At 50.2% G+C, this 14,206-nt stretch overlaps 1 protein-coding gene across 1 annotated transcript in view; it reads right to left on the bottom strand.

The window, feature by feature from the left end:
* Window positions 1–249: 249 nt before the first annotated feature.
* LOC136938133 (multidrug resistance-associated protein 1-like) overlaps window positions 250–14,206 on the bottom strand; it is a 17,856-nt gene continuing 3,899 nt past the window's right edge. Inside the window, exons 3-21 of the mRNA XM_067231397.1 lie at window positions 12,712–12,958; window positions 12,274–12,420; window positions 11,738–11,825; window positions 10,231–10,427; window positions 9,691–9,867; window positions 9,070–9,237; window positions 8,530–8,713; window positions 7,894–7,969; window positions 7,469–7,586; window positions 6,702–6,909; window positions 6,132–6,442; window positions 5,640–5,839; window positions 5,216–5,342; window positions 4,520–4,621; window positions 4,064–4,210; window positions 2,699–2,857; window positions 2,419–2,585; window positions 1,598–1,792; window positions 250–1,087 (exon numbers count right to left, since the gene is read on the bottom strand). Coding sequence (XP_067087498.1) covers window positions 979–1,087; window positions 1,598–1,792; window positions 2,419–2,585; window positions 2,699–2,857; window positions 4,064–4,210; window positions 4,520–4,621; window positions 5,216–5,342; window positions 5,640–5,839; window positions 6,132–6,442; window positions 6,702–6,909; window positions 7,469–7,586; window positions 7,894–7,969; window positions 8,530–8,713; window positions 9,070–9,237; window positions 9,691–9,867; window positions 10,231–10,427; window positions 11,738–11,825; window positions 12,274–12,420; window positions 12,712–12,958 — 3,127 coding nt within the window. The 3' untranslated portion in view covers window positions 250–978. The remainder of the gene's footprint in view (window positions 1,088–1,597; window positions 1,793–2,418; window positions 2,586–2,698; window positions 2,858–4,063; window positions 4,211–4,519; window positions 4,622–5,215; window positions 5,343–5,639; window positions 5,840–6,131; window positions 6,443–6,701; window positions 6,910–7,468; window positions 7,587–7,893; window positions 7,970–8,529; window positions 8,714–9,069; window positions 9,238–9,690; window positions 9,868–10,230; window positions 10,428–11,737; window positions 11,826–12,273; window positions 12,421–12,711; window positions 12,959–14,206) is intronic.

The raw sequence follows: 14,206 nt of genomic DNA on the forward strand, positions 1-14,206 counted from the left end.
ATGCAAGTGACAATGTAGAGTGAGTTGAAAGTTGCCAAAGATCTGAGTGGACAATGTTGTACCTGTGAAGTCAGCACATCTGCTTGAAGCCTAAAGTGTTTTATTTTACTGTGATCATTCAGACAAGGTAAACCTTTCAGTTATTGTATATGCAGTTTTGAAAACAGACCATTACACACCATGTAAACGTTCCAATTAGGTTTAATGTTCCAAAGAACGTAACAAATTTAAGTGCCTCAAAATGTGTACACAGACATTACAGATTCTTGTTAGATTCAGATATTTTGTCCTCTTTTTAAAATGTTGTACTTTAATAAATAAAGTAGTCTTTTTAGCTCATTGTCATTTTATTGTCTCATAGCATGAAAAAGAGAACAGTTTTCTTACCACAACTCTCAGTAAACTAAGCACCATCTTGGAAACTGAATACAAAACAAAGACAATTACTTAGGATGTCTCTCGGTTATTTACATTCTAAGTAAGGGTGATGAGGGCCAGTCTAACATCTTACGGCAGGTTTGACGGTCAGCACATCGTGTGGAAAGACTGTGTTTGTCAGACATCGTGGGTGGAAAGCTACGTTCGGCAAAGAGAGACAAAGTGTTTGTGTGCGAGGACGTGTGTGGAACGATCCCTCTGGCTTCAGTAAGCCCTGCGTGTGTCGTCTCACTCCCGCAATGCGAGCCGTCTCCACGCAACACAAGTCTCATCAAGTTCAAGCCAAAGTTCCGATTAAGACTTCCTGTTCTGCCTGTCTGTGTCCTCGGCTTCTCTATCACCAGGTTAGACACAGTCCCAATCCTGGGATTGTCTGGTCGTCCCGCCTGTGGCAGAACAATTCGATTCTAGTCATTTGAGTCTCTAGTGCTCTCATGGTTCTTCTAGCTTGGCTGTCCAGTTCCCACGTGGTCCTCCAGAGGAGGAAGGGCGTCTGTGGCTGGGTTTGCCCGACCCTGGAGCCTCATGTCTGGGGAGAGCTCACACCAGGCCGGCCTCCAGGCACATGCGATAGAACTGTCCACGTTGGGAGATGAGGTTGGAGGGGGAATCCATCTCTGTGATGGACCCTCTGTCCATCACAATCACCCTGGAGAGGTGGAGGACAGGGAGAAGTAGAGAGATATGAGGTAACCTGGTGTAGGCAATGATGGTGTCGAGTCGGCTGCTAGGTGTCTAGATACCTGGTGTAGTCCATGATGGTGTTGAGTCTCTGTGTGTGTGTGTGTTTGTGTGAGGTACCTGGTGTAGTCCATGATGGTGTTGAGTGTGTGTGTGTGTGTGAGGTACCTGGTGTAGTCCATGATGGTGTTGAGTCTCTGTGTCTGTGTGTGTTTGTGTGAGGTACCTGGTGTAGTCCATGATGGTGTTGAGTGCGTGTGTGTGTGTGTGTGTGAGGTACCTGGTGTAGTCCATGATGGTGTCGAGTGTGTGTGTGTGTGTGTGTGAGGTACCTGGTGTAGTCCATGATGGTGTCGAGTGTGTGTGTGTTTGTGTGAGGTACCTGGTGTAGTCCATGATGGTGTCGAGTGTGTGTGTGTGTGTGAGGTACCTGGTGTAGTCCATGATGGTGTTGAGTGTGTGTGTGTGTGTGAGGTACCTGGTGTAGTCCATGATGGTGTTGAGTCTGTGAGCGATGGTCAGGACAGTGCAGTCCTCAAACTGGGTCCTGATGGTGGACTGGATCAGGTTGTCCATCTCCAGGTCCACAGCCGCTGTGGCCTCGTCCAGAACCAGGATCTTGGTCTTCCTCAGGAGAGCTCGGGCCAGGCACACCAGCTGGCGCTGGCCCAGACTGGGGGCGGGAGGGAGGAAGATGGAGGAACACTGATACGCCTGAGGTGTACAGCTGGGAAGCCTTGTGTGGGCTGTAAGTACTATTCTTAGTATGTAGAACATTCCGGATTAAACATACAATTGTGAGATGTCGGTGAATGTTATTTTCTCATTCTGGCGTTTAGCCATGGGGGTCCCGTGATCGGCCATCCGAACCACTTTCAATACAGAAATGTCCAGTTTCCCGCAGCGCAAGACTATACTACACGTATGGTTTGAGAACATGTTTATACATTTATGTCATGTCAAAGTAAAAGGCTGCAATTTGCCATACATGCAATTATGGTGTTTACATATCTGCGAGTTACTTTCTTTCGTGGCCGCAGAAAACCTTTAACAAAGGAACGGAACACACGGTCATGACCGATAACGGGGTCTGGAACGTTGGAGAGTTTGAATGGTCGCTAACGGTTCCCCTCCCTCCACTCTTCTTTCTACCTGAGGTTCTCTCCTCCTTCCATTGTTCTCTCTACCTGAGGTTCTCTCTACCTGAGGTTCTCTCTACCTGAGGTTCTCTCTACCTGAAGTTCTCTTTACCTGAGGTTCTCTCTACCTGAGGTTCTCTCTACCTGAGGTTCTCTCTACCTGAGGTTCTCTCCTCCCTCGGAGCACTCGTGGCTCAACTTGTGTGGCAGGCTGCACACGAAGCTCTTGAGGTGGGCCAGCTCCAGGGATCTCCACACCTCCTCGTCAGAGTAGCTGTCGAAGGGGTCCAGGTTCATCCTCAGAGACCCAGAGAACAGCACGGGGTCCTGGGGGCCACGGAGCGAGGGATCAGGGTGAGAGCAGAGAGTCGAGGGTGGATACGAGTGTGCGTGGGCTGTGGATGTTCTGTGTGTGTTTGGGAGCTTCGGGATGTTTTCACCTGTGGGATGATGGTGATCCTGGATCGAAGGTCATGGAGGCCGATGTGAGCGATGTTGATCCCGTCGATGTAGATCTCTCCCTTCGCCGCCTCCAGGATGCGGAAAATCCCCAACGCCAGAGAAGACTTCCCTGCTCCGGTCCGTCCCACGAGCCCCACCTGCAGGGGGCCGGGACAGGAAGGGGACCCTCAGCGGTGGAACTGGATGAGTGATTTTGTGAAGGTTTTTGTTGCTGCTGTTTTTTTAATCGGAAGCTACATGGAGGACTTTGCTCTTGTAACGCGAGAGAATCACTTCCACTTCATCAGAATCAGAATGGGATTTATTCGCCATGAAAGTTTGCACAGACAAGGAATTTGCTTTGGCAGGAAGGTGCATACAATGAACATATAGGGACCTAAAATTTAAATATGTGGACTATCTATACTAAGGGTACATAAACTAGCAGTACTAAGTGGGATTAGAATTGAATTAAATATACAATAAAATAAAATATAAATTGAGTTCATCAATGTAAATAAAATAAATAAACCTCCATTATCCATAAGACATAAAACTAATGTTAATTAAGGCACCATTAAAAAAACGGTCAAATCGGTCAATTTAAATGTACCCTTACAAACACATGCTGGCATAAACATCTACAGGTGTACTGTATTGTTTCATAAAACTGGCATGTTGTATACTATAGAACTATAATGTAATTGCAAGTTTTTTCAAATGTAATCTGGGTCGATAACAGTTTCTTATTTTTTTGTAATCTGACTACGTAATCCCAATGACACATAATCTGACATGTAAGGCTGGGTGTCAAACCTGCCCCCACCTCTCATATGCTAAAGTCTGGAGTTTCTGGACGGTCTCAACTTGATGGCTCTCACACCCCATTCAAGATGTGGTCTGATTGGTTGTCCTTGTGTATCAAGGGAATTGTAATGATTTGTTCTGTGGATTCTTCATCTCCTGAGACCTTCTCCTCAGTTCTCCCTTGTCATACTGTCCTACTCTTGCTTTCTCTCTGATTTACAATTATCATGGTAGAGTAGGTAAGATTTAAAGCCTTCATTTTGTAACATGTTAGCCTTGTAATTGATTTAATTCATTTGCAATGTTATTAAATGCATATTTCATTTTAACCTTACATTGACCATTCTTGCTCTGATTTAACCCATAGAGTCAAATAACTATAATTTCAATTAGTATTGGCATTATTTGCTTCATGCTAATACACTGTTCAGTTTCCCATCTTCCTTTAAACCATAGGGGAATTCGTTTTGGTTGTTTGGCCAATATTTAACCCCCTACAGACACTACCCAACCCTGCGATACCGTTAAATCCACCCTGTCACCAGCCCATCACTGACCTTCTCTCTCTCCCGAATGTCGAGGGAGATGCCTTTCAGGGCCCAGTCCAGGCCCTTGCGGTACTGCAGCCCATAATCCTCTATCCGGATGGTTCCAGTGGAGGGCCAGGCCAGAGGGAGCGGGCTCCCCTCCACGGTCCAGGGAGCCTGGGCAGTGGGGCCAGAGGGAGCCCATCAGTCATGGAGAGGCAGGACACAATACTGGAGTGCTCTCTGACTACCACCACCAAACACCAGCTTCCACATAGAAGCATTATCTTTAGTAATGATTCACGTCAGGATATTATAGATTTCGTGGCTACGTGTCTCCTTAGAACTGCTTGAACACTGCTCTCTAGTCTACCACCTCTCACAAGGACATACATAATATAAGACCAAACATAATACATAATATAATATACGGGATATATGGAATGTAAGGAGACTGTGATGGTGTCCCAGTTCAAAGCCACGCACCTCTTTTGCAGTTTCGGCGTACTCCTTCACCCTCTCCACGGACACGATGTTGTTCTCCACATCGGTCCAGGCTCGAACGATCCAGCTCAGGATGCCCGTCACCTGCCAGGACAATCACACCAGGTGACCAACGGCACAGACATGGGCGTTTTTAAAGGAACAGTTCGCTCAAATTTCAAACAGCCAACATTTATCTGATGTCACGCTGATTACCTTAATGTCTTTGGGATATTATTTGTGAGTTGTATCTGATCTTATAAAAAGTGTCCTGTTAAATGTCTAAATGCCTATGTACGTGAACAGGACGGAACGTAAAAATAGCTCTCGCTAACTTCTCTGAAGTGAATAACATTTCACAGTTCGTTTTTTTTTCTCCCACAACAAGGCCGTGGCTCCATATCGTCGCAGGTTTTTTTATGTTTTTTCTTTTTTTCGCTCTTATCCAGAGCGACTTACAGTAAGTACAGGGACATTCCCCCGAAGAAAGTAGGGTGAAATGCCTTGCCCAAGGACACAACGTCATTTGGCACAGCTGGGAATCGAACTGGCGACCTTCAGATTACTAGCCCGACTCCCTCACCGCTCAGCCATCTGACTCCCCTGAGGTTTATGCCCGAGGAAAGCACTGTCAACCATGAAGTCTGGACAGCTGACTGTTCGTAAGGTGTGGCAGTGCAGGTGTGTGAGCGGTCTGACCTGCAGGGAGTGGGACACGGCCAGCCCCATGATGCCTGGACTCAGGTACGCTCTGCCCCGCACTGACAAGATGGCCGCTGCCAGCACCAGCAGATTCCCCAGGAACTCCAGGTTCACTGCCAGCCACCTGAGAACCAACACAAGGTGAAGGTGCGAAGAGGGTTAAGAGTAGTCAAAGGACACTGGGGAAACATAAAGAGAGGTAGAGGTACGTACACATATGAAGGATAAGGAATGGACTTACATTGTCAGTCGTTTTGTTTTTTTACAGGTGTTCAGCTTTTGCAAAATATGTCAAATTAGCATATTAGAACGTAATTGTGTTTGTGTGCATGTATGTGTGTCTATTTGTGTGTGTATGCATGTATATACTGTACATATGTGCGTATGCACGCTTATGTGTGTACGTCTGTGCGAGCCTCACCTGGTGGCCACAAAGCGGGGGAAGTAGGACGTCTGGTTGAGGTCGATGCGCCGGTCGGCCTGCAGGACGAAGCGAGGCTGCTCCCCGAAGGCGCGCACCACGCTCACGCCCTGCGCCGTCTCGTTGAAGTGGCTGTAGATGGGCGAGCGGCTCACCGCCTCCAGACGCCGCAGCTGACAGGACGTGGCCACGTAGAAGCTCTGAGGCGGGACGGACAGACACAACCACAGGGACTGAACGGGGGGAAACGGGGAGTTTCACTCGTGGAAAATAAGACGCGATGCCGGTTTTATATTTGAAAAAGCAGTCGAGGAGAATCGAAATGACAATAATAGTATGTAGTTCGCCGCGTGATACGGGTCGGAATCTGTCCGAGCTTCAGTAGACAACAGTAGCTAAGCAATTCTTCAACAACGAGAAGCAATCGTAAACGTCCGGATGTTTCCGGAAGCGCGACGGGGCGTGATGGGAGGAGTCGGCGGGCCGGCCTACCTGCACGAACGCGTAGAGCAGCGCGAGGGGCAGGAGCACCACGCCGGCGAAGGGCGTGGCCATGAGGACGATGACGCACACCTCCAGCAGCTTGAAGACGTACCCCAGCATCATCTTGAGCCCGTCGGGGATCATGCAGTCGATGGCGTCGATCTCCTTGGAGAAGCGGTTGAGGAGGTTGCCGCTGGGCGTGCACTCGAAGAAGGACATGGGCGAGTGGAGGACGTTGTTGAGGAGGTCCGTGTGGAGGTGGCGCGAGGCGATGATGCCCCCCAGGGAGATGGCCACCGCGGTGCCGAACACGGCTACGCCTGCGAGGAGAAAGGGTCGAGGGGAAACAAGGGTTGGAGTTACGGTTAAGGAAACTGAATGTAACGTTGACTGTACATAATGCACTTCCTTCTTGGTGCTTTCTTCAAGACATGCTTTTTTTCGTGTTTGTCCCGGGGCGGATATCCTCACTGCTCAAACCAGAACCACTGCTGTAAAAGCCACGCGACACTAATCCGGCAGGGCTTCACATTTCTGGCGACGGACCGCCTTTCGCTCCAAGCTCCACCCCCCACCCACCTTGAGCGAATCCCAGCGCTCCAAACACGCCCAGCTTGAGGTCGGTGTCGATCTGGGTGCCGTTGACGATGGGGTCGTCGGCCCAGAGGCTCAGCCAATAGTTGTAGGCGAGGGAGGCGCCCTGCTGGAAGGCGTAGAGGAGGACGATGGGGATGATGAAGGCTATGCCAATCGTCTTGAAGTACTCGCTGTACATCTCTAGCTTCACCTGCCGAGAGAGAGAGAGAGAGAGAGAGAGAGAGAGGGGGGGGGGGGGGGGCAGAGAGGGAGGGAGAGAGAGGGGGGCAGGGAGGGGGAGAGAGAGAGAGAGAGTGGGAGAGAGAGAAAAAACTAAAGTGATGGGAAAAAAAGGAGGGAGAAACAGAAGCGTTCTCTTCCTGGAATACATTGACAGACGACATGCACACCAAAGAAAATGTTTCCAAACAGTGTTTGTGAGACCTGGCAGGACGTGACCTGGCAGGACGTGACCTGGCAGGACGTGACCTGGCAGGACGTGACCTGGCAGGACGTGACCTAGCAGGACGTGACCTAGCAGGACGTGACCTAGCAGGACGTGACCTAGCAGGACGTGACCTGGCAGGACGTGACCTGGCAGGACGTGACCTAGCAGGACGTGACCTAGCAGGACGTGACCTAGCAGGACGTGACCTAGCAGGACGTGACCTAGCAGGACGTGACCTAGCAGGACGTGACCTAGCAGGACGTGACCTAGCAGGACGTGACCTGGCAGGACGTGACCTAGCAGGATGTGACAGACTCCTCACCCTCCCAGTGTTGGCCTTGTCAGCCTCTGTAAGCTTGCCCAGGTCCTCGGGGTCCTGCTGCTGGTCCAGGTCAGAGACGGCTTCCATAGCCTGGATACTGGCACTGCTCATGTCACAGCTGGCGCAGGACGGAGGGGTGGGGGGGGCGAAGGAGGGGGGAGGGAGAGAGAGAACATGAAATTACGCTTGCATCATTAATTGACATGAGCTCAGCTGTTCCAGCTTCCTGCAAGGACCACATTTGTCGGTCCCTACGGTTGCCACCAATATCTACCGATTAAACCACCTTTGCCGTTAATCGTATGTAACCTGTCTCCTACCCTAGACAGGCATGACAAGACTTGGTTCTACCTTGGTTAGGGGTATCGCTCGGCTCACTGGCCCAGGGGCCACGTCCACGGGTGTCCTGCCGTACGACAGCTTACCTGATGAGCTGCTCCTGGGAGAGATCGATGGAGAAGTCCGTCATGCTGAGGCGAGACGAGACTGACTTGCGCTTTCCTGGAATGAAAACGCGACAGTTTTCAACGCGGTGCCCAGCAAGGGTGGAGGTTCGGTTTGAACCCTGGCGGGGAGAATATTTTCATCACCCGATTATCGAACACGTCCCTTGCTATGCCGCTAATTGTTACTGTGAGGACGTTTTAATGGCCTTTTGACATTTGTAGGAATATGACTGTACCATCCACCCCTAACCCTGTACTTACTGTGTTGAAGTACAGGGACTCTTATGGTTTGTGTACATCAGATTTATAACGACAAACACCTTATTTTAGGACAGCCCATTTAATGTCTTTTCGCATTGTAATTTGTGGTGTGTTTTATGAGATACCGCCTTTACGATCCTTATTTCCATCCATCTTTATTTTTAGATAAACTCTTTAAAGTATTGTCTCCAGCACTTCAACATTGGTGAGAACACCAAACCTGTAGTCTTATTTTAGGCATTACGATAAAGGTCATATATCTGAGGACTGTCCCTTTTGTTAAGTCTGGCCGTAGCCTGAACACGCTACAGTGTACTTCTGTGTGACCTGTGTAAGGCCCCGCTGCCCACTCACCCCTGTGCGTGGAGCTCTCTCTGCGCTCTGTGCCAGCGAAGACCCGGATGAACTCGGCGAACGCCCCCTTCCTCCCCATCAGCTCCAGGTAGGAGCCCATCTCTGTGATCTCTCCCTCCACCATCACCAGGATCAGGTCGGCCTGGGGCAGGTAGCCCAGGCCGTGGGTCACCAGCACACGGGTCTGAACACACACACACACACACACACACAGTGAGACAGTGTGTGGACACAAGGTTCAAGAACACACGTGGTCTCACACGTTTCCCAGACATGGATTAAGCCTAGTCCTACAGACTAAAAACATTTTCAATCATTCATTCATTGTCAATCAATTGTTCTCTAACTTTAGTACTAGGTCTATTCCATGTCTGGGAAACTGGGCTATAATATTCTACATGCAGGGTTAGGTAGTACTGTCAAGAAGACGATCTTGAAATGATGGTTGTCTTGTTGTGTAACACTATGTGTCTTTAATGTGTCTCCGTGTTCTGTGCTGTACAAGGAAACGGCTCTCCGTCCGGGGGTCTGTCTACGGACCTTGTCCTTGAGCACGCCCCTGGGCCCCACGACCCTGTCGAAGATGTGCTGGCCCACGTGGGCGTCCACGGCGGAGAGGGGGTCGTCCAGCAGGTAGACGTCCGCCTTCCTGAAGACCGCCCGGGCCAGGCTCACCCTCTGCTTCTGGCCCCCTGACAGGTTCAGGCCCTGGAGGGACCAGACTGAGGTGAGGTGCACGGCACTCATCGCACGACTTCATCCATCCATAGTTCTACTACGCATCCATTTTTGATTTTCTTCCATCAACTCATCCCATGTATTCATCCCATGGATCAAGTCCTCCATTCTTCCATGATTCTAGTATTCCTTCCATCCATCCATTCATCCATCCATCCATCCATCCATGATTTATGTATCCATCCATCCATGCAGGTTCGATAGGAAAAAACCCTGCGAGGGTGAGGTTCCAGTACCCTCCTGAAGGGGGCGGGAGACAGGGCTGGAGAGCGAGGGCAGGAGGAGAGGAGACGTTGGAACTTCCTGCTCTCTAAAAACACCTTCCTGGCCTCTTATGCCCAGCAGCAACCACAGACACAGACCCCTGACAGGCACCAAAAAGAACCAGGGCCAAGAGGATTTCAGGGGTGGTTTTTTTTGTACCTTCTCCCCGATCTCGGTGCCGTCTCCAGCGGGCAGAATGTCCAGGTCTGGCAGCAGGGCGCAGGCCTCCACCACCCTGTGATACCAGCTCTCCTTCCTCTCCTGGCCAAACAGGATGTTGTCTTTCAGGGTGGCGTTCTGGATCCAGGCCTGCTGGGGGACATAGGCCACCGAGCCCTGGAACACACACACAGACACACACACACACACACACACACACAGACAGACACACACACACACACACACACACACACACACACAGACAGACAGACACACACACACACACACACACACACAGAAACACACATTCATTTCTCTTCTCTCTTTTCTGAGATTTATTACGAGCTTCTACTTTCATATCTCTAGAGTAGCTTTAGTGCATACCATCATCAGGGAACACAAAATATGCCAGCACATAGTATAGTAATAGTTCAGCTCAGCTTTGCACACACAAAAAACATCAAATGCATGCTAATCCCACACCTAAACTCCATCCCGTTCCCCCAGCATCAGTGTCATCCCGTACTGAGTGGACCTAACCTTGACGCAGACGGACCCGCTCCTCTTCTCCATCTCTCCCAGCATGGCGGACAGCAGCGAGGACTTCCCGGAGCCCACGTGGCCCACCACGGCCACCAGGGAGCCCCTCTTCACCCGCATGTTGATCCTCCTCAGACAGGGGGGACCCTCCCTGGCCCACGCAAAGGTGCCGCCGTCTATCACCACCCCGTCACCATCTGGAGGGGAGGGGGGGAGGGAGGACAGGGGGGGAGTGAGGACAGGGGGGGAGTGAGGACAGGGAGGACAGGGGGGACAGGGAGGACAGGGGGGGAGTGAGGACAGGGAGGACAGGGAAGACAGGAGGACAGGGGGGAGGGAGGACAGGACAGGGAGGACAGGGGGGGCAGGGAGGAGGGAGGACAGGGGGAGGGAGGAGTGAGCCAAGGCATGGAGTGGGAGGAGAGACGCTCATGTGACAGGCAGAGACAGAGGCAGAGACAGAGGTAGAGACAGAGGTAGAGACAGAGGCAGAAGCAGAGACAGAGGTAGAGACAGAGGCAGAAGCAGAGACAGACATGGAAATCCAGAGGCAGACAGACAGAAAATAGATTATGGAAAACTACCACTGCTCCCTAAACATTATGAGCTTTTCTTAATTATAGTTCGGAGACATGCAGCTTTAGTAATCCCCATTTCCACATGACTTCATATCCTGTTTGGTAGGCCACAACCCATTACAGTTATTCTTTTACTGTACACACACACACCGTCATGTTGAAAGAGATCTGACCCACACACACACACTATTAAAACACCCACAACCACCCCACACATTCGTCACATCAGTGTGAGGCAGTAATCGCGTTAAACACAATGCAATTAAAGGCCTTAAGATGAAACAGGTCTGTAGTGGGTAGAGTCTGGGCCTGCGGGGGGGGTTAGCTGAACTGGGAGATGTGGTGTCTTGTGCCTGAAAAGCATCTTTTCCCAAACTGGTCTGCCTTTTGGATGACCGTGTACAGTATGTGACTTATCATTTCAGTGGGGTTGTGTAGAATAGAAGTGATGTGAAGATGCACGCTCAGCATTGTGAATGTGTGTCTTCCCACTGTTTAGGTGTGTGTGTGAGAGTGTGTCAGTGTGTGTGAGTGTGAGCGTGTTTGAGTGGGAGCATGTGTCAGTGTGTGTGAGAGTGTGTGTGTGAGAGAGAGACTGTCAGTGTGAGTGTGTGTGTGAGAGTGTGTCAGTGTGAGTGTGTGTGAGAGTGTGTCAGTGTGTGTGTGTGTGTGTGTGTGAGAGTGTGTGTGTGTGAGAGTGTGTGTGTGTGAGAGAGACTGTCAGTGTGAGTGTGTGTGTGAGAGAGTGTGTCAGTGTGAGTGTGTGTGTGAGCGAGTGTGTCAGTGTGTGTGTATGTGTGAGTGTGTGTGAGTGTGAGCGTGTGTGAGTGTGTGTCAGTGCGTGAGTGTGTGTGTGAGAGTGTGTCAGTGTGTGTGTGAGCGTGTGTGTGTGTGTGTGTGTGAGCGTGTGTGTGTCTGGGTGTCCATACCAGGGCTGTAGGGGGCTCTCTCCACACTGTCAGGCTTGAGCTCGTCCTGGCACAGGAACTTTCCCAGGCGCTTCAGAGAGACGAGGGCCTGAACCAACACAGCATATCATTATACCATCCACTCACAACACTGCACACAGCGTTATGTATGCCAACCCTAACCAAGACATTGGTCTTGGCACGTGTTTGTATACAATACAGCACCTGTTATTAAGGCTTTGGTGAGACTGTAGCAGAAGTTCTATTTTGTGCTATGATATACAGTATATGCTGGTTAAGATTGAATGTTCCTGAGTTCTATTACTAATGTATATGAGACTTAAACGGTTTATATTGTCTAGGAGGGTGAAACATAGAGGTTTTGCCAGTCAAGATTCTGTAGACTGAAAAATCAGGGATTCTAAAGGAACGCAAACATCTGTTGATACAGATACAAGTAGGGTGGACTGTCATTCTATGGTTCAAACTTCATGTGAATGTCATTATCAATGGCAACCGGCGTCGTCCCCTAGTGATGACATCATTTGACCTCTGACCTGCATGGTGGTGCTCATGGCGAAGGGCAGCTGACTCAGCGGGGTCTTCAGGATGTTGATCAGCGCCATGGAGACAAAGACCTTCTGGGCGTCCAGGACGTTTTTGTCGTCGATCAACACGTAGACTCCGAACATGGCGAACGCAATCTGCGAGGGTGCAGTGTCCCGAATGAATGAATCTTGATCTTTCCAGCGATGGTCTCGCGTGGCCTTGATGGCCGGTGTTGTACCGAAATCAGTGACATATCGAAAACTATGACCAGGGGGCGCTGTTCAAATACCTTACCATACTGTTCAGCAAATGTTCAAGCACTAACCCTAACCTTTACCCTAGCAGTTGCTGAACAGTGGTGCAAGGTGTTAGAACAGCGCCCCCCTGGTCACAGTTTTCGATTTTTGGTACAACACCGGCGTCAACAGTCATTGGTTCTCACTCACCAGGAAGGAGGAGGAGTTGAAGGAGGCGATGGAGATGGAGTAGAGGACCTGGGATCTCTTCAGGGCCGCCAGCTCCTGCTCCCGGAGGCCCTCCACCCGCTCCAGGAAGGCCCGCTCCCAGGCGTAGAACTTCAGGATCTTGATCCCCCCCAGGATCTCGTTCATCAGCTTGATCCGGCCGTCCATGAACTTCATCTGAACCTCCTGGGAACGCGAGGAGGCACGGGGGACATGGTTACAGAACACACGGAGGCACATGGTTACGGAACACAAGGAGGCACGGGGGACATGGTTACGGAACACACGGAGGCACATGGTTACGGAACACGAGGAGGCACGGGCGGACATGGTTACGGAACACGAGGAGGCACGGGCGGACATGGTTACGGAACACAAGGAGGCACGGGGGACATGGTTACGGAACACGAGGAGGCACGGGGGACATGGTTACGGAACACGAGGAGGCACGGGGGACATGGTTACGGAACACGAGGAGGCACGGGGGACATGGTTACGGAACACACGGAGGCACATGGTTACGGAACACGAGGAGGCACGGGGGACATGGTTACGGAACACACGGAGGCACATGGTTACGGAAGACGAGGAGGCACGGGGGACATGGTTACGGAACACAAGGAAAAGTCGCTCGCCATCTACACTTGTACAAGGTGTGGAGGAAGACTCGTGCTGCTTGTGCGAGAGCAGGAAAGAGGTCTTTATTGGCCTTCCAAAAAGCAGTGGCTGTCCGTGACTGTTTTCGTTCGAATGCGGGTCTCACAGAGTAACGTCGCATGTGCGATTCTGAAAATTCCAACCGACTATTTTCCGATAGGCAAAAACTATGACAAACGCTATAGTATGGCTTCAAAATGTACAATTAGAGGCTAACAAGTAACACTAGCAGGTAGTAGCATTGCTACGAGTATTATGCTAGGTAGCTAGGTAACGGAAGCTAACTAAAGCTAGCTAGCTTCCGTTTTGGAAAACAAACTCTGGTGGAAGCGTCGGAAATATTAAGAACTCACGCATCTAAAGGTTAAAGAATCATTTCTTACCATTGGCGGCCTGAAATGCCTATCTAACGTTTTATTGAAACGTCTCTGATAGTAGTTCTCGCAGATTTTATGTCATCTGATCGGCCATGTTTGATTGGCCGTTTTGAGAACACCGATCAAAACCGATAATGGGAATATCGGCCGATATGGATCGGTGCTGATCAGATCGGAGCATCCCTAATCCAGACATTTCTCTCTACTGAAAGGTGACACTTACAGCCATCCCATCCACTGTCCAGACCTACCCTGACGCAGAGTAACTGTAGCATAAAACACTTTATACTGCTTCTTTCCCCTTCTTGAAACAAAACATTGTACATACGAGTCAGAACAAGCACTACTGTGGAAAACAAGTTTTATAAAAGAAAAACTTTTCACATCCATTTTCACACCCACATATTTACAGCTCCAGCTTTTCCAGTGTTTGAGCGTCATGC

Source organism: Osmerus mordax, chromosome 3, assembly GCF_038355195.1.
Source record: "Osmerus mordax isolate fOsmMor3 chromosome 3, fOsmMor3.pri, whole genome shotgun sequence".
In the NCBI taxonomy this organism is placed as follows: Eukaryota; Metazoa; Chordata; class Actinopteri; order Osmeriformes; family Osmeridae; genus Osmerus; species Osmerus mordax.